The sequence below is a fragment of the Acomys russatus genome, chromosome 7, assembly GCF_903995435.1.
Source record: "Acomys russatus chromosome 7, mAcoRus1.1, whole genome shotgun sequence".
NCBI lineage: Eukaryota > Metazoa > Chordata > Mammalia > Rodentia > Muridae > Acomys > Acomys russatus.
In genome coordinates this window covers 40,642,680-40,668,232 of record NC_067143.1, presented here as the reverse complement: position 1 = coordinate 40,668,232, position 25,553 = coordinate 40,642,680, and the positions used below count along the sequence as shown (strand labels likewise).

The 25,553-nt window shown below is 38.3% G+C and overlaps 1 protein-coding gene across 1 annotated transcript in view; it reads right to left on the bottom strand.

The window, feature by feature from the left end:
* Window positions 1-25,553, bottom strand: part of Grm5 (glutamate metabotropic receptor 5) — a 421,703-nt gene that overhangs the window by 29,478 nt on the left and 366,672 nt on the right. The window contains 1 exon segment of the mRNA XM_051148879.1: window positions 18,317-19,256. Coding sequence (XP_051004836.1) covers window positions 18,317-19,256 — 940 coding nt within the window.

Here is a 25,553-nt window from a genome sequence, read left to right as displayed (position 1 = left end):
TATTTATACTGATACTTGTTTTATCTTCAAAAAGAGAAATTTTAATGTGTTAATAATTTTGTTGTAATTTGGTTGGAAGTTGCATAAAGAGATCCTCATTTCTTTTACAAAAATAGTCCAGTCAGGTATGGTGACACATACCTTTAATTCCAGCACTTGGGGAGGTAGAGGCAGGCAAATCTCTCTGAATTGAAAGCTAGAGTGGTCTGAAAAGCAAGCCCAGATCAGTCAAAACTACACAGAGAAATCCTGTCTCTAGAAACCAGAGAGAGAGAGAGAGAGAGAGAGAGAGAGAGAGAGAGAGAGAGAGAGAGAGAGGAGAGGAGGAGAGAGAATAATCCTATAAATTCTCACAGCATTCAAAAATGAGAAAAAATTGTTAGAGCTTAAAATTGAACATAAATTAAACTAAAATAAGATATAATAGTTTAAAGACCATAATCTCTCTCTCTTTCTCTCATAACATGTATACATGCATGTATATATATATGTACATAAGCATCTCATGGAAGTATAGTTATTAAGGTGGGTTACATATGTTTAGGACTTCTGTGTATTTTGTGGTGAAGAATAACCTTTTTTTTTTTTGTATTTGTGTATTTGTTTTTTTCCTTTTTTTTATTATTAATTTCTTCAAACTACATCTCAGTTGTTAGCCCATCCCTTGTATTCTCCCATTCCTCCCTTGCTCCTGCTTCCTCCCGATTCCCCTCCCCTATGTCTGTGACTGAGGGAGACCTCCTCCCCCTGTATATGCTCATAGGGTATCGAGTCTCTTCTTGATGACCTATTATCCTTCCTCTGAGTGCCACCAGGCATCTCCATCCAAGGGGCATGGTCAAATATGGGGCACCAGAGTTTGTGTGAAAGTCAGATCTCCTTCTCCACTTAACAGTGGAGAATGTCCTGTCCATTGGCTAGTCTGGGTAGGGGTTCGAAGTTTACTGCCTATATTTTCCTTGACTGGTGTCATAGTTTGAGGAGGACCCCAGGGCCCAGACCCGCCTGTAGTTTTCCAGGACCCTCTGGATCCTTCTATTTCCTCATTCTCCAAGAATAACCTTTTAAAAGATGTAAGATGGAATGGATGAGATTAATGAGGATGTTTTCCATGATCAGTCAATACTTTGTAGAAATAGCTACATATGAGGATTATTTAAGTTTCACTTCAGCAGTTAACTTTGTGAATAAGTTTTATACTTAGGAGCAGCAGAAGGCAAATCAGAAAAGGCAAGAAAGATGAGCTGAAGGCACTATAAAGAATCTTGAGCAATCAAAAATATATCTTTTTCTAAAAGACATGGAGGGACCCTGGATGCCTTTTTATAGGTCAGATAAGTCCAGATTCCTACTTTCGGTACTCAGACACAAAGGATCTAATTTGTCTGGCATCTGTAGAAACACAGGTAAAGGTAAGTGGGGGCTGAGGATGTGGCTCAGTCCATAAAACGTTTGTTGCCCAAGATTGATGCCTTGAGTTAGGATCACTAGCACCCATCTAAAACACCAGCATGGCTGTGCTGCAGCCATGAGGGTTGAATGATCTCTAGATATCCCTGGCCAAACACTCTAGCCAGTCAGTGAGCTACAGTTTCAGTGAGAGACTCTGCCTCTAAATAAGGTGGAGATCAATTTAGGAAGACACATCCACTTGTAGCCTCTGTTGCTATCTACCCCACAGTCTCCCACATCTATATAATTACACATGTAGTTTGAATGAGAATGGCTCCCTTAATTTTGATTGGGCTCATATGTTTGAATGATTGTTCTGCAGCTGGTGAAACTATCTGTGAAGGATTAGGGTGGGTGACATTGTTGTCAGAGGAAGTGCTTCTCTGAGGGTGGGCCTTGAGGTTTAAGAAGCCCATGCTGAGCACAGTTAAGGCCTTAGTTTGACTCAATAACCTACTTTTTTGTCCTATCATCCCTATATATTTCTATATTCCCTCTTCTTTCTTTTCAGTCCCTATCTCCAAACATAAGAAAGAAAGATAAAGGGAGAGAGAGACATCCCTGAGTCCAAACTTGTTTTCTCTTTGGATAAGACCAATAGTTACAACTCCCAGTGAAAAAATCAACATCTAAAGCCCAGGAAAGCAACCAAAAACCTACCTAACCCACCTTAAGGGAAATGGAGTGCTGTTCTCTTAAGGTTTCTTCCAGCTGATTTGGGATGAATAATATATTTGTAGGGGTCCAGATAAAATTGGGGAAAATGGTTAAACAAACTAGGAATAACATTTGTGGTCCAGGATCTAAATGTTGAGAAATTCCAGGCTTAACAGAAGTTCTATGTGGGACAATCTGAAATGCTGGACCAATTGGAATCAGAAGCTTTCTTCTAAGAGAGAGAGAGAGAGAGAGAGAGAGAGAGAGAGAGAGAGAGAGAGAGAGAGAGAGAGAGGACAGAGAGAGCAGGGGTGGGGAGAGACAGAGACAAAGACTGAGACAAAGAAAGGGAGAAAGCAGGCATTGGTAGAGCAGAGAGGATAATCCATGCCCAGGGACAAGCATAGCAAGCAAAGAGATGCCTATGGTTTGATGTATTTCTGTGACTAGTGAAATTTAGCATTGTCCGATGGTATATGCTTTGGAGTTTCCTAATGGGGGACTAATGTTGGGCCATTGGGAGTTTGTAAGGCAATACGGATCATGTGAGTATGTATGTCAGGTTGTATTAAGGACATGGCCCTTGGTAATATTAGTGAGACTACAGTAAAGAAGATAAAATGGGTCTGAGAAATGGCTGCCTGTGTTTGAAGGGTTAGAGGAATTGAAAAGTCAAAGATGATTCAAGTTTGAAAAATTAGCTCCAAGTTGCAGCTTTCATCCAGAGAAGGTATATGAGAAAAAATTTAGCTATATGGTCTAGAAAAGATGTTATTTTTTATATCTTTATCAATATACTTTATTCTGTTGACATGCCTTGTACATTAAAATGATTCATGCTGTCAAGTCATTCTAAAACTTTACTTAAATATTTGTATGAAGTAGGCATCTTCATCCTTGATCACAAGCTGTACTATAGAGCAACAGTAAAAAAACATTGCATGTTTCAGTCATAGAAACAGACTTCTGGATCAATAGAATCAAGTCAAAGATCCAGAAATAAACCCACAAACCTATGGCACTTGATTTTTGATAAAGAAGCCAAAACCATACAATGGCAAAAAGATCGCATCCTTGACAAATGGTGCTGGTCTAACTGGATGTCTACATGTAGAAAAATTGCAAATAAATTCATATTTTTCACCCTGAACAAAAATTAAAGTCGAAGTAGATTAAAGACCTCAAGACAGAACCAGAAACACTAAATCTGTTAGACGAAAAAGTGGGGAAGAGCCTTGAACTCTTTGGCAAAGGAGACAATTTCTTGAACAGAACACCAATAGCTCAGGCTGTAAGATCAAAAATTAATAAACGGGACCTCAGGAAACTGAGAAGTGTCTGTAAGACAAAGGACACTAGTTATAGAATAAAATTACAGTCTACAAATTAGAAGACTTTCACCAGCCCTACTTCCAGCAAAGGGTTAATAATATATATATATATATATATATATATATATATATATACACACATACACACAAACTCAGGAAATTAAACAACACCAAACCAACCAATCCAATTAAAAACATAGTATAGAACTAAACAGAGAGTTCTCAACAGAGGAACATCAAATGGCAGAGAAACACCTAAAGAAAAGCTCAGTGATCTTAGTTATCAGGGAAATGCACATCAAAATGACTCTGAGATTCCACCTTACACCTACTAGAATGGCTAAGATTAAAATTTCAAGTGACATCACAGGCTGGTGAGGATGTGGAGAAAGGGGAACACTTATCCATTGCTGGTGGGAATGCAAATTTGTACAACCACTTTGGAAAATCAGTGTGATGCTTTCTCAGAAATAGAAATAGTACTACCACAAGATCTAGCCATACCACTCCTCGGCATGTACCTGAAAGGTGCTTCACCATTCAACAAGGACATTTATTTGTAGTAGCCAGAATCTGGAAACAATCTAGATGTCCCTTAACGAAAGAATAGATAAAGAAACTGTGGTACATTAACAAAATGGAATACTACTCAGCTATTAAAAACAAGGAAATCTTGAAATTTGCAGGAAAATGGATGGAAGTAGACATTATCATTCTGAGTGAGGTATCTCAGAGCCAGAAAGACATGCATGGTACATACTCACTTATAAGTGGATATTAGCAACATAGATGTCCTCTGAGAGACTCCATCCAGCAGGGGATCAGGACAAATGCTGGGACTTGCTGCTGGACTCTGGGTGGAGCACTGAGAGTGGTGTGGAAGAATGGGAGAATGGAAGGATACAGAGTGTTCAGGAGCTCCACAAGGAGACAATCAAGGCCAGCATTTCTGACCCAGGGATGCCTGCATAGATTGTTTCACCAACCAAGGACAATGCATGCAGTAAACCTAGACTCCCTGTTCAGATATAGCCAATGGACAACTCACTCTCCATGGTTGTGGGGGGAGCATTTACTAACTCTGACATGAACTCTAGTGCCCCCAATTTGCTCACTTCCCCTTGGTGGGGAGGTCTGGCAGGCACACAGAGGAAGGGGAGGCAACCTATCTAGATGAGACCTGATAGGCTGTGGTCATATAATAGGGGAAGAGGTCCCCTTCTGTCAGAAGTCTAGGGGAGGATAGGAACAGGAAGGTCCAAGCAAGGGGATGACAATCAGGAAAATCTGAATAAATTATAATAAATTAAAATTTAAAATGAAAACTTGGAGGCTATTTAGATCCTATTGTCTGTTGATATTTAAGACTGAGGTTAATACCTTAAAAAATATAATATTGGTCTTCATGGAAGTAATGTTGACTCCTTCCAGCTATAATATGTTATGTTATTTCCTCAGGCATGAAAATGTTATGCCCATGCTGATGGCAAATCCAATAGGTAAGATTTCAGTGGGTCCATTAGGGAACTTCTTCAGTTGGTGCATATCTGGGAACTAACATATCCACTATTATCACTGCTTGTACAAGCCCACATTGGCAGTCCTCCACAGGCCTGCACATAACCAGGCATAGAGCAAGCACAGAGGAGCTGCCCAGAGAATCTGCTTGCCACCTAGTGGCCAGGAAAGGAGCAGATGGGCTGAGGGTTGGGAGGCTGAGTGGAAGGGCAGAGAGGGGAGGTAGCAGAGGAGCAGAGGGGAGAGAGTCAGTAAATAAACAGTTGACACATAAGGTCTGAGGCTTCATTGGAATCACTGAGGATGGTCAGAAATGCCCTGGAGTTTAGAGGCTGTCTGCTCCTTTCAGCCAGAAACTCCCTTTATGTCTGGCACGATTCTCCCTGGAGATGCCGTCGCAGAGCAGTGTCTGCACAGTGAATACAATTACATGAAAGCCTCTGGAAATGTCCAAGGGGAAATTAGATAACATGTGCTTTGATGCAGGGATTTGGAGTTTGAAGGTGAAAAAAAAAAGAAAGACAGGAAAGATATCATAAGCCTGTGTCTGCTTTGCTCTGGTTTACATTAGCATTCTGCAAACGTGCCATTTAAAGTTCTTCCCCGAAATCAGTTTGCTCGGGTTTTCTCAAGTGTCATCAGATATTTCACATACTTTTAGATTACAGCAAATCTGAAAGTTAGATTTCTATTGTACAAGACTGTTGAGTCATCTTTTCCCTTTACATTTCATTAATCAACGGAAGGAAAACAACTACTTGTCTTTTTGTTTAGAACAATTGATTCTCGTTTTCCTTCTGTTTTAAAATGTAGTTTTTAGATTCTAGGCTTCCATTTTATGTTCTCAGATTACAATTATTTTTTTTTAATTAAAATAGAATCTAGAGGAGGGAGAAGGCTATGATCAGGATGTAAAACTACAAAGCTATCCCAGGACAGTCAAGGCTAACACAGAGAGAGACCCTGTCTCGAAAAACAAAACAAAACAAAACAAAAATTGATTCTCTTTCACAGCCCTAGAACATCCAATCTCTGCCCTGAGAAGTAAAGCTTACTTTGACCTGGTCCCACTCCTACTCATGGCCTTGTACCCAAAGTCTAGAGATTTCCTGGCAAATATGACCATGATTTTCTCTCCACAAAGAAGCTCTTTCCTTTATGCTCCTTATGTGCAATGTCATGATTTTTCCTTTGTAAAATGCACTGACTGGTATGAAAGACTCTCACAGACTGACAGGTTGGTCTCTCTTTTTACACTTTTTAATCCAATGCCTCACACTGTAAGAGAGTAAAAATGGTAGGACACAGTGAAGAAGAAAGTTATGATAGAGAGTGTGGAATTGTTTCCATAAGTTCGACACATGGTCACATGTCTGTGGGGGCCTCATCTTGATTAATAATAGACTTGACAAGATCCATCCCACTGTGGCTGGTAGGACCTCTGGGCAGGTGATCCTGGGTTGTATAAGAAAGAGGCTGAACAAGCCATGAACTCCAGCTGCAAGCAGCACTCCTCCAGAGCCTCTGTGTCAGCTCTTGCCTCCAGGTCCTTGCCTGCTTAAGTTCCTGAAGCCACTGCTTTTCATGATGTACAGTTTTTTTTTTTAATATGGAATTGTGAGTGAAAAAAAAAACCCTTGCCTCACCAAATTGGTCATGGTGTTTCATCACAGCAACAGTAAACCTAAGTATGACACAGTGTGAGGAGCCAGCCTCCTGATGCCTACCATGCCTCCCCTGCTTGCCGATGTATCTTATCGACTATGGTGGATTGTATCGGCTGGTCTGCAAAGCAAACTAGACCTTTCTTCCATGAACTGACTTCTTGTCAGAAATTTGTCACATCCAGAAAAATGCAGATTGCCTCGTTTATTTTTTTATGGAAACAAATGTTAACCGTACAGAAATTCTAACCAAATCATACCCTTACGCCTTTTCATACCCCCTGCTGGTTAACCATACATTTCCATCTAGTTCTGACAATACAGTAGTAATAAACCAAATACAGTGGTTTATTTGGATGTGAATACAGGATGATATCTAGTCTCTTAAGTGAGACATTGGCTCCAGTGAAGTCAGAGGGTATATAGTAGAAAGTAGAGATGATTTTTTTTTTTCATCACTGAGATACCCTGACACTTCTCTGAAGGGCAGAGTGGAAAATACACTTAAAAGTTCAACCAAATCAACTCTTTCAAAATGAGTGTTATTATCCTTAGGTGGGCAGATAAGGACCTTGAGTTTAATGATTGTAAAACAAAAATACTAATAGAGAACAAACGGAGGAACAATTACCTACTTGATAAATCCTCTTGGCAGGTTATCAGTCATGCTGCTCTAGGAAGACCATGACATTTGGTTTCAGTTGTCCTTGAACTTGAATCTCTTTGTGCTTCTGCCTACCTGTGTTATGTTGAACATATCACAGAACCCCTCTGCATTTCAATTCCTTCACTTTTCAGGCACTTAATAATAACAATGTGCATTTCTGTTCATGGCTCTCAAAGGATAGGTATAAAATGATTGGTTTTGGTGTGTATGTTTTTTGTTTTGTGTTTTGTTTTGTTTTTGGTTTGGTGTCGCTTTTTTTTTGTTTGTTTGTTTGTTTAAGATAGAGTCTCTTTATGTAGACCTGGTTGTCCTGAAATGCACTAAGTAGACCAGGCTGGACTCAAGCTCACAGAGAACTGCCCTTTTTTGCCTCTTGAGTGCTGATATTAAGGGCATGTGCCACCATGGCTGTTCATAAAATTATTCTTCAATCAGCACCTTCAGTATCCATGGAAGTTCATTTATATATACAGTCCTTGTGGTCCAAACTTATACTAGTTAGGTTTCCATTGCTGTAGGGAATGTTATAATCAAAAGCGACATGGGAACCTGCAGGTCATAGCCTATCATTGAGAAAATTTTAGGTAGGAATGCAAAGCAGAAATCTAAAGGCAGAAGCCATGGGGGACACTGATTGCTGGATTGCTCCCTGAGGCTTGCCAACCTTGCCTTTTTGCAGTTTAGGATCACCTCCTCAGGGTGGCCCTGCCCACAGTGGGCTAAGTCCTTCTATATCAGTCACTAATAAAGAACATGTTTCACAGAAATTCCCACAGGCCAATGAGATGGAGGCATTTTGCCAGCTGAGATTTCCTCTTCCCAGATAACACCAACTTAAGGCAAGTTGGCAAAAACAAACAAACAAATAAACAAACCCAAATAAAACCCAACAACCAGCACTCCTTACCACTTCAAACCTAATAAATTAGAAACTCAGGGCTTAGGTATTTGATCCCATAAAATAATGATATGCAAAAACACATGGCATAATGTGCAGAGACAAGTGTGGCCTGTTGGATCTGGAAACTTTATTGTATTCATTAGGCTTTGGTTTGAGTTCTTGTTGGCTTTGGGAGACCAAAGTCAGTAATGGATCAACGTTTGTTTGCAGCCACGGCCTTACTGTGTTTCAAGCTTGTACTAAAGAAAGACACATGAATAAATAAGGGGAAATTGCAACATTGGTTTGCATTTTTCCCTATGCCACTTTAACTCAGCAGTGGAGAATCACATTTTCTGGCAGGTTTTATAATCTGACGTGGCCCATTGCAACAGAGGTGGCAGCAAGCAAGTTTGTGAACAGGAGAGAAACTGACTATGCTTGTCAATTTCTTATTTATTTATTTTGACCTAGGCCAAAATGAAAGAAAAATGTGAACATATAGTTGCCTCATCAGAGAGCTTCGTTATGGGAGCATAAGAGTTTCTCTACAAGTCACTATTTAATTCTTACACACTTATGTCACAATGATTTCACAAGCTAAAACCATACTTATTGTGAAGGACTGAAAATACACTGACTGAACCACAAGACAAAAATTGAAAATGGCTAAACCCCCGCCCAAAGAACCCTAAACTATGAAGAAAGCTGACCTGCAAAAAGAAGACAAACATAAAAACAAATACCGAGAAACAATCAGATAACACATCTTAAATATATCATCAAAGAGTGCAGTTTTGACTTTTGGAGGGTCATGCATCCGTAGAATTGAGCAATGATTCTTTACTAGGTCCAGTCCCTCTAAACTTGAATTTTTCATGATACTGACTTCTTGGACTTCTTTTACATTATGCTTACCTGAGCTGTGTAGCAGATAGACCTGAGCTGGGATGACCCTATGGTTAGGAGGGAGAAGCCAATTCTGTATACATTTGGACTTTGGGACATACTCAGTATCATATCTACTAACACCCAGTGAGGTAAATTTTTCTGTCTTAATGTTGTAGAATCTCAAAGACCTTAAATGTTTACTCTATGGTTCTAGATTTTAAGGGTTGGAGATAGGATTAGAATGTAATCTGTAAGGCAAGACCCATCTCACCACAACACACCACTTCCAATTTACAACATGAGAGATATGAGTAGGCTGTGTTGTTCGATGATGCCACCTGACTGTCCACCCACTTGCAATCTTTATTCGTTTCAGACACTATAAATCAGTAACACACAAGGCAGAAATATATCTGCTATGATCTTATTGGAAAATAATTAACAGAAAACATGATATATGGTTGAGAAAGTGATTCCATAAGAAAGGAAATATTTGAGTACCAGGTACTTTGAAGACTTGCTTATCTGAGTTTCAATAAAAATTTTTTGTTTCAGTACCTATTGATTTGCCTCTATTCCTATACTTATTTTTCTCTTATTTGTGAACAGAGAATAATAATTTATACTACTAAATATGATGTAAATTTTCTAAATTTTAATGAATTTTAAAATCCTGTGAAGAGCTAATGAGAAATATATTAAATAATTTAGCATAGTAATTACCATAAAATAGTTGCTTGTTTATGCTAGTGTATAAAGGCAAAGCAATTTATTGATAACACACAATATTTTATTTTGTTTTCTAAGACAATGAAGAGGTGGTGGAGACTTGTATATTGATTAGGAATGGAGATAGGGACATACTATTTTTTTCTGAAAGTGGTTATAAGAGATATTTTTTGACAAGTGAAATTATTGAAAGTTTGATGAATGAAGCTATGGACAGGACACTGTGGAAGTTTGAAGAGTGATGACTCCCTGAAGTTCAGCTCCTGAAAACATGGCAGAGGAGCTTGCTTTCCATAGCCACCTCAGCTAAAGTCTGAAAACAAGACGAAAAGGAAGAGGTCAGGCAGAGAGTGGCCATGAGCAAAGCTGTCCTTGGGGGAAGAAGCAGCTCACAGAGAAACACTTAGCAACTCTCTACAGTACCCAGGGGAAGAGCCCCGCTTCTAATGTGTACAATCTTCCTGAATTAAGCATATAGATTCTCTTATTTGAACTGTTCATTTTTAGAGTCTTTCTTTGTCACAATGCTTACTTTTTGCTCCCCTCTCTTGTTTAAAATACAAACTCCGATATCACATCACTCCATCATGTCACTGAATGTATTTGTTTCTGGTTCTGTGTCCTTTGGGAGATTAAGATAAGCCTGAAGATGCTTTTTCTGTTTCTTTGTTTGCTCTCATCTCTGTATCCTTGGGGCATAAAAGGATCATGATTGCAGAGTAGGTACTCAAGAGAAGTGTAATTTTTGAGATGCTTCTTACATCTTTTTGAGGATAAAGAAAAAAAATGTGGGCAATAAGACCAACAGGATAAGTAAAAAATCATTACTGTTATAGAAATAAATATTTACCTAAATTTTTTTGCAAACTGAGAAAAAGTTTGGAAATTATGTATATTTGGCTCAGTTGCTGTCCTTTGCATGTACTAAATCACTTTGTGTCCATGTATAGATACAAGGTACTATAGATGCTCTCACTAGGTTTTATAAAATCATCCTTTTGTTTTTTTTTTAAACACTAGGTTTCAATATACATCCTTACATATGAATGCTGTGTCCTTTATGATCCTTGCAAGGTGCTACTTAATATCTGCCTAACAGACTCATGATCAGTCCATCCTGTGATCATGCTCTGCTGAGGACTGCTCTAGGTGAGACTCTGAGGAAAATATAAATGTATTCAACACAGCACTGAATAGTAAAAAGATTGTACGTAGGCACTGGACAACTCATGTATGCCTATAGGACCTAGCATAGAGCCTGAAAATGTTTAGGTCTCAGTAAAGATACGTGCAAAAGTAAGACAAACAGATGCTAAGAGTGTGTGCCAAATGCACAAATGCTCTAAGCATTCAAATGGGGGAAGCTATGTGACATGATTTAATCTGAAAGGTTCCTTTAAGGAATCTTTGCCTTTGAAAATAAATAGGATCCAGAGGGACAGAAGAGCCAAAAGACTCTCAGAGAGAGAGAGAGAGAGAGAGAGAGAGAGAGAGAGAGAGAGAGAGAGAGAGAGAGAGAGAAATAACACATCATTATGCACAGACTAATAGTGCCTTAATGAACTCTAAGCAATTGGAGTCATCCAAGTCTGATAATATTTGGAGTGTCTTGGAATTCCAGGCATGTTTTAATTTAGTCAATGGATATACATGAGATAGAAGTTGGCTTAGTAGATAGCCTAAGTGTTCCCTCATAAGAAGGTTAGTCAAAGCAGAGTTAATTAGTTAATTAAAACAAAAGTGGAAACTGATAGTTTCTAAAATTAAGTTAGCACCATAAGTACTAATGATACTACAGCTGGACCATAATCCCTAGGGAGGGTTTTCTCTTCTTTTAATTTAGTCATGAAAAGATCACTAAATCTAGAACCTCTACTCTATGTCTCTGAAAATTCACAATCTTATAGACTCAGAACTTGGACATGTCAGCTTTAATGATTTATTTATACCAGAACTGGGTTTGCATTCATTTGTCAACTTGCAACTGGAGTGAAGGTCTGAAAAGGAAGCGTGGCATTATCCCCTTGACAATGATTTGATGCTGTACCATGTCACATGTGAAATTAGTGTCTAGAACCAAAATGTTAATCACAGGGACCTCTATACATTGAAGGAATAAATAGCATGCTTCTATTAAAAAAAACTACAGTGACTCATTTCTATTTAAATAAGACTCTCCCTTTGCTATTTCAGTGAGTTGAATGACTGACTTCTGGGCCCTTTCCTTTCTGCTCTAGGGCAGGCCAGCTTCACTTCCCAGAAAACTGCTGGGAGCTGTGCTCCTTCCTTAGGAGGCCAGAGAGCACAAAGTAATTCTCACTTCCTAACCAAAGGTAGAATTGGCCCTCCTTAGCTCCTTTTCACTGATCATAAACCACTCTTTAGATACCTTATGCATGTTTTTCGTTTTAGCTGCCATGCTGTTTTCTACAGCAAACCACTCAGAACATGATTTTTTCATAATGTTAGAGTGTGTTTAAAGACCTAAGTGGAATTTAAAAACTGTGCTATGTAATTCATCTCACTTTTAAGATTTTTCCCAAGGAGAAGTTTGGAAATTGGGTACTTTTGGTTTATCTGCTGTCCTTTGCATGAACTAAGTACTTGGCGATGCGCGTGCGATTACAAGGTTGCTTAGATGTGCTGTCTAGGTTTTGTCAAGCCATCTTGACCCCAGGTTTTATTATGAATAAATTCATTATGAATTCACATATAAATGCTGTGTGCTTTGCTCATATCCACCCCATTTTAATCTTCATTTGATCCTCTTTGCCCCTTAACTGCTTTCCTCAACCAACTGCACTATACCTAGGTCCTCTCAACGTCCATGTATTGTGTTACATATACATGGAAATGTTGTAAATTCTGAACAAGAGCATGCATTTGAGCAGAACATGTGACTGTCTTTCTAAGTTGGTTAAATCATGTCTCTTTTTAAAAAATGAGTTTTATTATGACGTCTTCACGGGTAAATGCCATATACTTTACTCATATTCACCCTTTCCATTTCTTTCTCTTGTTCTGCTTTCTTTCTCCTAATGGTCACCTTTTTCCCCTTAAGTACCCTCATACACACACACACACACACACACACACACACACACACACACACACACACACTTCTATTAACATTTTGGTTAAAGTTCAATGTTTTGACATAAATTAAAGATACTCTGTAACCATATTCAGACATGTGTGTATATGTGCATGCACATGCATGCATATGTGTATTTTATGGGTGCTGTATTCTGCATTTGAATAGAAAATGTGATATTTGTCCCTTTGAATTTGTCATATTATCTTTTACAAGTCAATTCTCTTTGGACCTTCTTAGGAGAGACAAATATGTTCTATGTAGAATACATTACTACAGCTGTTTTTTTCCCCTGTGTTCTTAGGTATAAAATATCTATTTCAAGTTTATAGATTTTTCTTGTAAGAAGGTTACATCTATCATCAAGTGTGTTCTTGACACATGTTACTGTCTGGAGATGCTCTAAATCCTTCTTTTCTGCATTGTTACTGATGTTTGTTATTCAATTCCACTCTACTCATCAAGATTCAAGATCTGGCCATAAAACATGCCTTAGAAGAAAGAAGAAATCCCAGTGTATAGAGAAAGTATCGTATTAGATGGCTTTGCCTGCCTCTTCAGCATCTGCTAGTAGTTTGAGGACAGCTGCTCAATCTTAAAACACATTGTTGAATCAAATGAATTCTGTCTTGTATGCATGTGCCTATAGAAATGGGGTTACCTCCGAGTAAAGCTAAACATTGTTTTCCTTTGTCCTCTCAATTGCTCAGGTTTTTTTTTTTTTTAAAAGAGCCCAGATATTTTCTTGATCTGTCTTCTTTAAAACAATAAGTGACCAGAAAATTTCCCTTCTATCAAAAGCTAAGGCTCATCTGCTACTTGCTATATCTGATGCCATGGTCACCGAGGAGCTGTCATATACATGACCAGCCTCACAGACTGGTGTCTTGCTTATTGTTCATGGCTTGAAATATAAATTACAAGTCATCTGTAGCAATACTCAGATTTATTTTCTTCACATCAGAAGAAAAAACTGGACAGACCTATAGAGCAAATTAAAAGATTTTAAGCATAAACTATGGAATAAAAATGCTTTAAAGGGGTTATTTGCCTCAAAATGCCTTTACATTTTATTAAATGATTGGAAAGAGTTAATGAACAACTGTTTTTATATTACAAGATTCAACAGTACTTATCTTTAAGCCAAAAAAAAAAAAAAAAGAAAATTTCCAAACATTGTTTGACATAATAATTATAATCTGTTTTCCAAAGAAAAAGTTATGAATCTTTACATAGTGCACTGAGAAATGTTCATCTCTTGTCAGCACAAGTTGAGATCCAAGGTAAAAACTGCTCCATCACATGCAAGTTATGCGGTGATGAATAAAGTCTTCAAATCATGCTCAGCATCATGTTCCTTATTTGAAAATTGCAAAAGATGAGTGCTGATATTTGCCATCTTTCATGATAATGATAAATGTTGGATGAATTTGTAAGAATTTTGTAATTTGAGCAGAACATAGCAGATGCCTAATGGATGAAGGTTTCTGATCTCTCTTTAAACTGCCACTCTATTTCTTTCCCACTTCTTTACTGGTCTCCTTATCCTTTTCTATTTCTCTGATCACTATTACTACTGTGCATTACCACAAAATGCATCAGCTTATGCAGTGAAAACTGTCACACACTTTCCCCATCCAGTTTCCTTTATAGATGATGACAAGCTAAAGGGACTATTTTCTCAGTTTATGGTATATATTTGAGCAAGTGTTGTTTAAGGAGACATCAAGACCTGTTCCTATAGGACTTTGACAAGACTGTTTTCGAATAAGTAGAACCAGTTCACGGGGATCTAAAAATGGGTTCTTGCAATTAAGCTTTAGTCTAAAGGTTTTCTATTTAGTAAGTGCTTTCTATGTGTTGTGGCCAAACATTAATATAAAACTGTAAAATCAGATTATTATGTATTACTGCATAGTTTATTAATCAGACTGAAATAGATCATTTAAGTTGATACTGTTATATTTAAACCCAGGCAAGGCTCCTCATGGAATGCTGCTGAACATGTATGGTCCTGCTCTGCTCCCTCTCCAAGAGGGTACATTAACTGTTGGGAACAGCTATTGAAATCTTTGAATTGTTACAACAGTCTTTCCTCTAAGGCATGCAACTGTTAAGTGGGGAGGCACACATTACTCTTCCCATTGAATGATGGGTGATGAAGGGATACATAGACTGAATGTAGAAACAGAACTCAGACCTGGTCCTGGCCAATAGCCATCGGAGTCTCCATAATGCAATGGAAGGATGCAGACGAAGGTAGAGCCAGCATAGAAGCTCCTTATCCATCACTGTAGACCTAATTCTTGGGATTTTAGTTACCTACTGGAGACCTTCCTAAACACCAGCTCATGGGCTCCATAGCACAAGAGAGAATTCAGTCACTGAAAATTACAAGTAATAGCAGTAATTTAGAAGAAAGCCTGAAAATATTACAGACACCCTTTATACTTGTTCTCCATTATCTAAGTCTGGTGAAGCAATGTGATACACACTGACCTTTACGAGACTGGGATTTGAAGGCAAGGTAACTGTTTAAAGAGTTGTGTCCTTCAGTGTGAAAAATTGTACGATAGTGCTTTGAGAATTTTGACTCTGTATCAAAGAGGAGTAATATTTTAAGTTTAGGATCAGGTTGAAACAAAGGAGGAGAGGAATTTTAGGTCACATCCCTCACTGAGGATTGCAGTTTGAAAAGGGCAGCAGGGAAGGAATGCACTGCAAGAGGATGCCAGCTTTTTATGCCAGCTTACATGTACTATTTGGTGGCAAAAAGAGAAATCATTCTATAGTCAGATTGTAGCCCATCTCAGCTATAATCACATGGATAGATCAGGCTTCCTTTAAGGTTGCATAAAACAATAACAACTTCTCCAAAGTCTCTCTTCTTTTTGCAATTGTAACCCCCAATTGTACTGATTTCTAGACTCAGTACCATGAACTCTATGGCCCTGAAAAGAAAACAAGTTAACACGTTGCCACAAAATCTTTTCTCCGATCATTTTAAAAAAATGTTGAGATATGATAGCTAAAAATATTAGTAAAATATCTTAGAGAAACAGTACCAGTGTGCCAAAACATGACTTGAGTCTGATGGCAATAAGATTACAAGAGACCTTTGCACTTCAGAACAGTAAAGGCTCAGAACTTCTTGTGAAAGTCAGCATGATCAGCTCACAGTGTTGTGGACATTGGGAAACAAACAGAAACCCCGATGCATCACTACCTTTCTAATCTCATTAACTCATCAAATACACCAACACATCACTAATGATATGTTCCCCTGTTTAAAGTACCACTGTGACTCCAGCTAGGCACTAAGACAGAGGGATTAGAAAAGTAGACTAAGTTTCTGTTCCCAGGGAGTTTGCTCTGCCTAAAATATGAAGCAAGATGCTTTAAACAGTCTGGCTTAATATTAAGATGGTGAAGTCCTGGAAAGAGAAGACCGAGTGAGCAGTGCTTCCATAAATTTACACTGCACTTTGGATGTTCCCTTAATTGTTGGCATCATCCTATTCATCTATATAACTGACTTTCAGGTATTGAAGAATATTGGCAATTGATAACTTAGTTCATTAAAGTAACATTTCTTAAGAGGTGCTTATTGTGAGGCACACATACAGGCATATGTTAGGTACTCCTCAAACTCAGTAACAGATGTACTTCCTATAATCTCAAGTTACCAGAAGGGGAAATGCGGCAAAGAAGTTAAGAAAATCTGGCAAAGGTTATACAGTTAAGTAATTTCTGCTTCTAGTATTTAATTCCAGTGTTATCTAGTACAACATTATGTCACTTTGACTAAAGTGCCTACTATGTGTCTCCATTCCTTACAGCCCATGACATAAGTGATGTGATCCCAATTAGTCATTTGAAGTCAATAAGGTAAAGAGAGAGGATAGCAATGCCAGAATTCAAACAAAAGAAAAACCCAGAACAAAATGTTACACAGTCAGGGTGCTTTGCCACCACTCAGTGCTGTCTCTCTGAGGAGCCTTCTCTCTTGAACTCTAGGTACACAGACCTAGGTAAATAATTGCCTTTCCATGCCAGCTTACCTGTTTTATCAATTCTCCCTAGAAAATTTTTATTTGGAAAAAGGGCGGATAAGAAAAGCCTCGAAAATAAATGTCTTAGCCAACATGTAAAGCTGGTTTTGCAGAAATTTCAGGAGTGCTTAATTAGAAGTGTTGGGAAGGCGTGAGGGGAGCATGCGAGCAGGTTAGTCATATAGAAGTTCGTCTGTGTATAAACCAAGGCTCTTCTGGCATTTGTTTTTGTTTATATTGTTTGTTTGTTTTGAGACAGGGTTTCTCCGTGTAGCCTTGGCTATCCTGGACTCTTCTGGCATTTGGTAAAGAAGGAAATGGTGCAAAATAAAGAAACAAGAAATGTAAATTAGAAAACAATTTGATGAGGGAATGAAGTAAGGGTACAAGTTAACTTCAACCAGTTAGGCTTCATGGGTAAACTTTTCCGAGAATCGTATGAGTCCTTTTCAAACCTGAGAAGACATTTCATACTCACCATTATTACCATGTATGATGTGAAGGAGGAGAGATTACGGAAGAGGCTCCCAGTAAGACTAGATGGAAGTATGTAAGACTAGTTTAAGCAATATTTTTTAGATATGTATTTTTACTTTGAAAGACACTTAATTTTTTCATTTGAAAGCTATTTAGCTAATATTTATTCATCCAGTTTTTAGGAAGACTATCTAATCCCAGTAGATTATCCTGGGCAGCTTTGTGATAGGTAGTTCCTAAAGAGAGGGCATCTTCATTTATAATCCATGCATCTATGGGGTAATACCTCCTTATTTCCAACTGTCAGCAATCTGTGTACCACTTTTAATACCTTAGAATTTGTCCCAGGACTCATGTTCTCTGTTTTGAATCCTGGGGACAGTTAGAGGGGTAGCACTCAAAGTCACACATTCATTGGCGATTTGCTCCAGATCATTTGCAGACCGCAATTACCTGTTAGCTGCTGTTTATGATATTGAACCTGGGGTCGGATAGGAGTCTAGACAACAAAGACCTGGGACACTAGTGAGGTTAGTACAGTCGTATGCAACAGTACTGTGTTGTTTCATTCTTTCAGTCTATTAAAACATCTCCCCTAAAGAGTTTAACTTTCCCATTTCAACTAAAATTTAACACACCTCACATTTCCCTGTATTTTGAAACTAACTTGCCTTAGGATGAAACTGATTTATTAGTGATTTTGCGTTCTGTGCTAGCTCCAGCTTACCTAACAGCAACACTTAATCAACCCTATAATAAGCATTCATGAGACAGTCTCCCACCCTAAAGCACCCTGATTTCTGTAGTTCCAATCACGCCAACATCACTTATTGAAAGACTCCAAAGCAAATGCAACGGTTTCCCTACCAGCCATTCCCTGCTAGGCGTTTGCAACTGTTTTTACCTTAGAGTTTCCCCGGAGGAACCCCTCCTCTTCCACAGGTTGACTAGGCTGCTGGACCTGCTGGCTGCGGAGGATGACTTCCCATCCCCGACGTGCATGCGCACCACTGTAGATGTTGTGAAGGCGCTGCGCACATTTCTTTCCGGTTTGGCTAGGATGATGTACACCTTCGGCACAAACATGCAGCCCAGCGCCACTGTGGCACTGAGGCTGACTGAGAAACACATGGTGATGATTTTGTAGTTGCTGCCAAAATAGATAGGCACGAAGGCCAGCCATATGATGCAGGTTGTGTACATGGTGAAGGCAATATACTTGGCCTCATTAAAGTTGGCTGGAACATTTCTGGTCTTAAACGCGTAGAACGTGCAGCTCAAAATCAATAACCCATTGTATCCAAGAGGAGTAACAACCCCTAGATTGGTGGTGTTACAAATCAAGTAGACTTCTCGAATGCTTGGGTAGTCATGCATTATATCCGGAGGCTCCATGATAAACAGGGCCACAATAATGCCCAACTGGATGCAGATGAGAATGAAGGCAATCACTAATTGAGCACAGGCACTCATGAACCTGGGCTTTTTGGTACAGATCTTCTTCTTGCTGCCAGCCAGGATCCTGGCAATACGGTTAGTCTTGGTTACAAGGGCTGAGTAGCTCATGGCTGGAGAGAGGCCGATGCCAATTCTCTGGAGATAGCAGTAAATCTGTTTGGGCTTTGCAATGAGGCAGAAAGTACATAAGTAGCCCAGGCAGATGCCAGCAAGGATAATGTAGCAGAGCTCCCTGCTGGAAGACTTGACCACAGGAGTGTCCCGATAAATAATGAAAACTATAGTAACAAAGAGGGTAGCCAGCAGGCCAAGGCAGGCAAACACCACAGCTGCAATGGGCTCAGGGTCACCCCAGCGAAGGTACTGCACAGGGATCAAGTCACAACCTGCAGAGACACAGACATATATTGAAAGAGAATGAAAGAAAAATTATTTGGCTTGCAAGTTCCCATTTTTATAAGCAGCTGCTTTTGATTATTCAGTCTGTCTCTCATTTACTGTTATAATTCCAGCCTCTCATGCAATGTATTTCTGCAAAGATTCATCCAGAAAAAATTAATATTGTCAAGTATATGCTGTTTGATAGGAACTGTCCTACATTCTAGAACAAAATGATGATAATAATTTTTTCATGCCATCATAAAAATTCAATTGGGACCTTTAAAACAATTACTTATAACTGGGGGCGTAAAGCCTATGGGGAAGTTCCATGGCTTCATTCTTAGCCTGGAGCAACCAGGGATCACTACAATAGGAATGAGCAAATGTTAATATGACAGGACATGAAACTGAGTGGGCTTGGGGGACAGAGGTCACCTGTAGAGAAGGAGAAACGAAAGGAGACTATGGATAATATTGTGATGCATGTTCTTGGATGAGGCTGCATACAAGGGGGGCATCTTCAGGTCAGAGTGTCTTAAGTTGACCAGAAGTCACTACTGGGAAATGTGTAGAGGACATGCATGAACAAATCTGTGTGACTGCGTTTAAAACATGCTTTGATGGATGTATGAAATCAGGCTGTAGACAAAGCTGAAAGCTACTGTAGAGCCATCTAAAATGTCTGGATGGGTGCAGGAGTATATGAAAGGTGACCAACACCGGTAAAAAAAATTTAAAGCTTTTAGAAAGATCTTATTTTTAGATGTTACAGAAAGAAAGTCTTAAGATTATTTTTTATATAAAAACTGAACACAGAAGACAACTGGAAAACAGAAAGGCATGATTCTCTGTACATCTACCCTTCTTGCCTCAGGCATCAGTATTTCAAGTTTTAGATAGTTAGTACTATAGGCTGGATGGAATTATGTGCCTGAGGTCATCTGCACACTTGGCAAATCTGCTTCTAGTAGAAAACATATTTGTATTTCCAAGAACTGTTAAAAAAAATCTCTTAACATAGAAATTTTGTGACTGTTCCAAAATAAATATAAGTATATATATATATATATATACACACACACACATATATATATGATTATAAACAAATGCATATTTCACTACCAATGCATGGATCTGAACAAATACACTGTTAATTCAGGCACAAAGATCAATAAATAATAAATGAGACCTCATGGAACTGAAAAGCATCTACATGGAAAGGATACAATCAATTTGACAAAAAGGTAGCCTACAGAATAAGGAAATATTTTTTCAAACTCCACATCGAATAGAGGACTAATAGCCAAAATATATAAAGAATTCAAGGAATTAGATATATATTAAAAAAATAAACCCTCAAACAAATAACTCAACTGGAAAATGGAATACAGATATAAAGAGAGAATGCTAAAAAGAGAAAACTCAAAGTGGTTGAGAAACATTTAAAGAGATGTTCAACATGCAAATCAAAACTACTTTGAGATTTCATATTACACCTGCCAGAACGGCCAAGATGAATAATACAAGTGGCAACTTATTGTGGTGAGGATGTAGAGCAGGAGGAACAGTTTTCCATTGCTTATGGAAATGTATATTTGTACATCCACTATTGAAATTTGTATGGCTGTTTCTCAGAAAGATGAGAGTTGATCTACCTCAATATCCAGCTATACAACTGTTAGGCACATACCCAAAACATGCTTCATCCTACAGGGACATTTGTTCAACCATGTCCATTGCTGTCATATTCCTAATAGCCCAAAATTTAAAACAACATAGGTATCACTCAGCAGAAAAAAACATGCATAAAGAAAATGTGATGTATCTGCATAATAGAATATCTTTAGCTGTTAAAAAAAATAATGCAATTTTAAGGCAAATGGATGTAATTATAAAAAATCATCCTGAGTAAGGTAACTCTCAGACTCAGGAAAAATAAATATTGTATGTATTTACTTACATGTGGATACTAATCATTAAATAAATGATGCCAAAAATAATAAAATAAGTCTTTGAAAATAATAGTTCCATTAAACATTACAGAAAAAGATTGATTAAAAATCAGTGGTGTTAATTTTAGAAATAAGTAAAAAAAAAAAATGGACATAACATTTTAAATGACCCTTGTACCCAGATAGCTGTGTTCATATCATTAATGGTGGGTTTTAAAAACTTAAATCAAGCTCACTTGTCATAAAATATATGCTTTTATTGCAGTGTATGTTTAAAAAAGATCCTGTGAGATTCCAATTAGCAAATTAGAAAATGTAGATCTTTATTGAATGTTGGTCATCCTATTTTCTCTCAAATAAAGCCTCAGCATTTATAAAAGAAAAAAAAATGATAGCCAAGCTATAACACATGTCTCCAGAGAGGTTAGGCATAGAAGAAGAGACCGGGAGGAATGCATGGATGTCCCAGAGAGGAAAAATAGATTTTATGGATGAACTGGAACTGGATGGAGGGACAAGAAAGAGAGGTTCATGTGGGAAGAGGAGGGGAGACATGGGATTGAGGGAAGAGAGGAGAGGAGAGACAGAGTTGAGGAATGTATGGAAAGGTAGGGAAATAGAAACTTCCTATAATATATGAAGGTGATCCTAATAAAGTCTTTTTAAAAAAATATTTTATTAACTTATTCATATTACATCTCAATTGTTAGCCCATACCTTGCATCCTCCCTTTCCTGCCTCCCTCCTGCTTTTCCTCTACTCCCCTCCCCTATGTCTGTGACTAAGGGGGACCTCCACCCTCTGTATATGCTCATAGGGTATCAAGTCTCTTCTTGGTAGGCTGCTATCTTTCCTCTGAGTGTCACAAGGCCTCCCCATCCAGGGGACATGGTCAAATATGGGGCACCAGAGTTCGTGTGAAAGTCAGTCCCCACTCTCTACTCAATGTTGGAGAATGTTCTGTCCATCAGCTAGATCTGGATAGGGGTTCAAAGTTTACTTGTCCTTGGCTGGTGTCATAGTTTGAGCAGGATCCCTGGGCCCAGACCCGCCCATCATAATGTTCTTCTTGTATGTTTCTAGGACACTCTGGATTCTTCTATTTCCCTATTCTCCCATGCTTCTCTCACCTAGAGACCCAATAGGATGTCCTCCCCTCTGACCCAGTTTCCTGGTAAGTGAAGAATGATGTCTTAAAATAATGAGGGAGATGGAACCTCAATTGTACATCTCTTTCACCAAATGAAGCTTCCAGTCCCAGGACTGGCTTTCGGCCAATTGATTTGTTGACCTAAAAGGGCCCTGGAAACAATCAAATAACACAGACTGTTGCCAAGAATGTAGGTTGTTCTTCATAAACTGGCAGCAAGGCCACATTGCTGAAAATACCACTCACACAACTCACTGAACATGGAAGAGATCGAGGTGTGATTACATAGAACCTTCATCTGCATGTTCTCATGCCTTTGCCATGTAAAGGTACTCTGCAGGCTACCAAAACAAATATAAACAGCAAACTAAACACAAAAAAAATCTATAATTTGTCCTTCCTGCAAAATGTGCTAGGGCAATGGTACCACAAAGCTTGTGGGAGTAACTGGCTGATGTCTTATTTAATTTAAGACTATATGAGATGGAAATAATATCTAACACTGCTAGGGTGACCAAGAACCAGAGACTAGACATTCCAGAGATCTATGGTAAAAAAAAAAATGACTACCAGTAAATTAAAGAAGTAACAATGAAATGACTCTTAATAATATTCCGGTCTACTCATAGATCAGTTCTACCGCCCTAAGAGAAGCTTCCTTCTGCAGCACATGGGAGGTAATACAGGTGCCATTAGAGAGAGAGAGAGAGAGAGAGAGAGAGAGAGAGAGAGAGAGAGAGAGAGAGAGAGAGAGAGAGTGTCTTGGAATGTCTCCATCAAATCCCTTTCTCCAGTGCTCAGGGAACCCACAGAAAAGGAGGCAGAAAGAAGGATAGCAGGCTACCAAGAAGAGACTTGATACCCTATGAGCATATAAAGGGGGAGGTAATCCCCCTCAGGAACAGTCATAGGGGAGGGGAGTAGGGGGAAAATGGGAGGGAGGGAAGAATGGGAGGATACAAGGGATGGGATAACCATTGAATAAATTAATAAAAAAACAATTGATAATAATAAAAAAAAAAGATTGGTAGAGACAGAGGGGATAAAGGACACGAAGAGAACAAAATCCTCTAAAACAAATGTGCAAAGCTCATATGAATGCCGGGAGACTGAAGCAGCAATCACAGGGCATGCATTAGCTTTCCATAGACATCTGTACAGGGTCCTCTGCATATATATACACCTTAGCTTTCATTTTAGTTCTTTTAAGGGACTCCTGAATATGTGAGTGAATGGATCTCAGATTCTTATGCCTTCTTTGAGACTTTTTTATTCATCGATATGATGGTTTCTGTTTTACCTATATTTTACTCTGTTAAAAATTATTTAAAAAAAATAAAACAATAACTTAAAATTTTTTGAGTAGCCAAAAGTGCATGTTATTATATACATCTTTAATTATAAACATATATATATATATATATATCTTACTGATAATGCATAAATCTGTGTCCATATTTTCAGTCACCTATATTCTCATACAACACTTAAATATTAAGACAAAACTGGATGAGGCTACAAATTAGATGGTGGAATGCTTACCTAGAATGCATAAGAGCCTAAGTTTTATTTCTAGCACTATGGGAACTATGGATTCCAGAATGTGCTTGTAATCCCACCATAGGAGAGGTCTATGGTCATCTTTAGCTATATAACTCATTAGAAGGCAGCCACTAGGAGACAAAAATCCTATCTTAATAAAAATGTTTAATTCTTAATTAACAAGAGTTTTAAAATATGCTACCTTTGATACTTTAGTATGCCATAGAGCTTTGGTTTATACTTATACATTTTCCCTTATAGAAAGTTCTTTTCAAAAGAAAGAATTAATCGCTATTATCTTTATTCTTAAGGAACAATGCATTTATGGCAGTGATTTGACATGAACTTCATTGTCAAAAGCAGTTAATTAGATAGAGGCTGTTTCTGTTGTTGGGTCATGCATTTCTGGTGTTCACACACACACATAAGAAAAATTCTATGTCATATATGAAGGAGGGATTTTTTTTTCAAAAGATAAAGAAGCAATTGAAGACATTCAATGCTTAAGTGCTTTCTATTTATACACTTTTCTGTGATCCTGTTCTTAATTCCTTGTTATCTAAATGTAATGAAATACTCCAATTTCTCAATGCTTTGCATAGAATAGCATTAGTCTTCATTTTTATGTGAGATAGATTCTTGATCTCTGGATGTGTACTACATTACCTTCTTGTGGGTAACTAATGACAATTCATTAGCGTTATGTGTTGAGAAAGTATGCTTGGGATGTGGCTTTCCTGTGATTTCAGTATTTGGACCCTACCTGACTTTATATATTCATGTGAATATTATTTTATTGAATGTGAACCACTTAAAAAGCTTTGTGTGTAGTTCAATGATAATACCATTGCACAAAGCCAATTAGTAACTTTCCTTATGAATAGACTCAGTATTGTGTTGCAATCAATGTATCTTGTAGTAGGACGGTATCCTGAGCTTTCAGTCACAGACAATGCACCATAATCATTTAAGGAGTATAACAAGTCTCTTCTTGGTAGCCTGCCATCCTTCCTCTGAGTGCCACCAGGTCTTCCCCTCCAGGGGACATGGTCAAATATGAGGCACCAGAGTTCATGTGAAAGTCATACCCCACTCTCCACTCAACTGTGGAGAATGTTCTGTCCATTGGCTAGATCTGGGTAGGTGTTTAAAGTTTACGGCCTGTATTGTCCTTGGCTGGTTCCATAGTTTGAGTGGGACCCCTGGGCCCAAATCTGCCTATCATAATGTTCTACTTGTAGGTTTCTAGGACCCTCTGGATCCTTCTACTTTGCTATTCTCCCATACCCTATGAGCATATACAGGGGGAGGAAATCCCCCTCAGGAACAGTCATAGGGGAGGGAAATAAGGGGAAAATGGGAGGGAGGGAAGAATGAGAGGATACAAGGGATAGGATAACCATTGAGATGCAACAAGAATAAATTAATAAAAAAAAAAAACAAATAGAGACAGCTAAAATTAAAAAAAAAAAGGAGTATAACAAAATACAATTCAAGAGTGTAAACTTAGGAGACTTTGAGGCAGGACTCCATGCCATGGAAGCAAATCTTTTGTTTAAAAATATTAGCTTATGAATATTAAGCACAATTATACCTCTTCAAATTTTTCTGTTATTTCTCCCTATTTTCCCCACCCTTCTTCTCTCTTGAATCTTCTT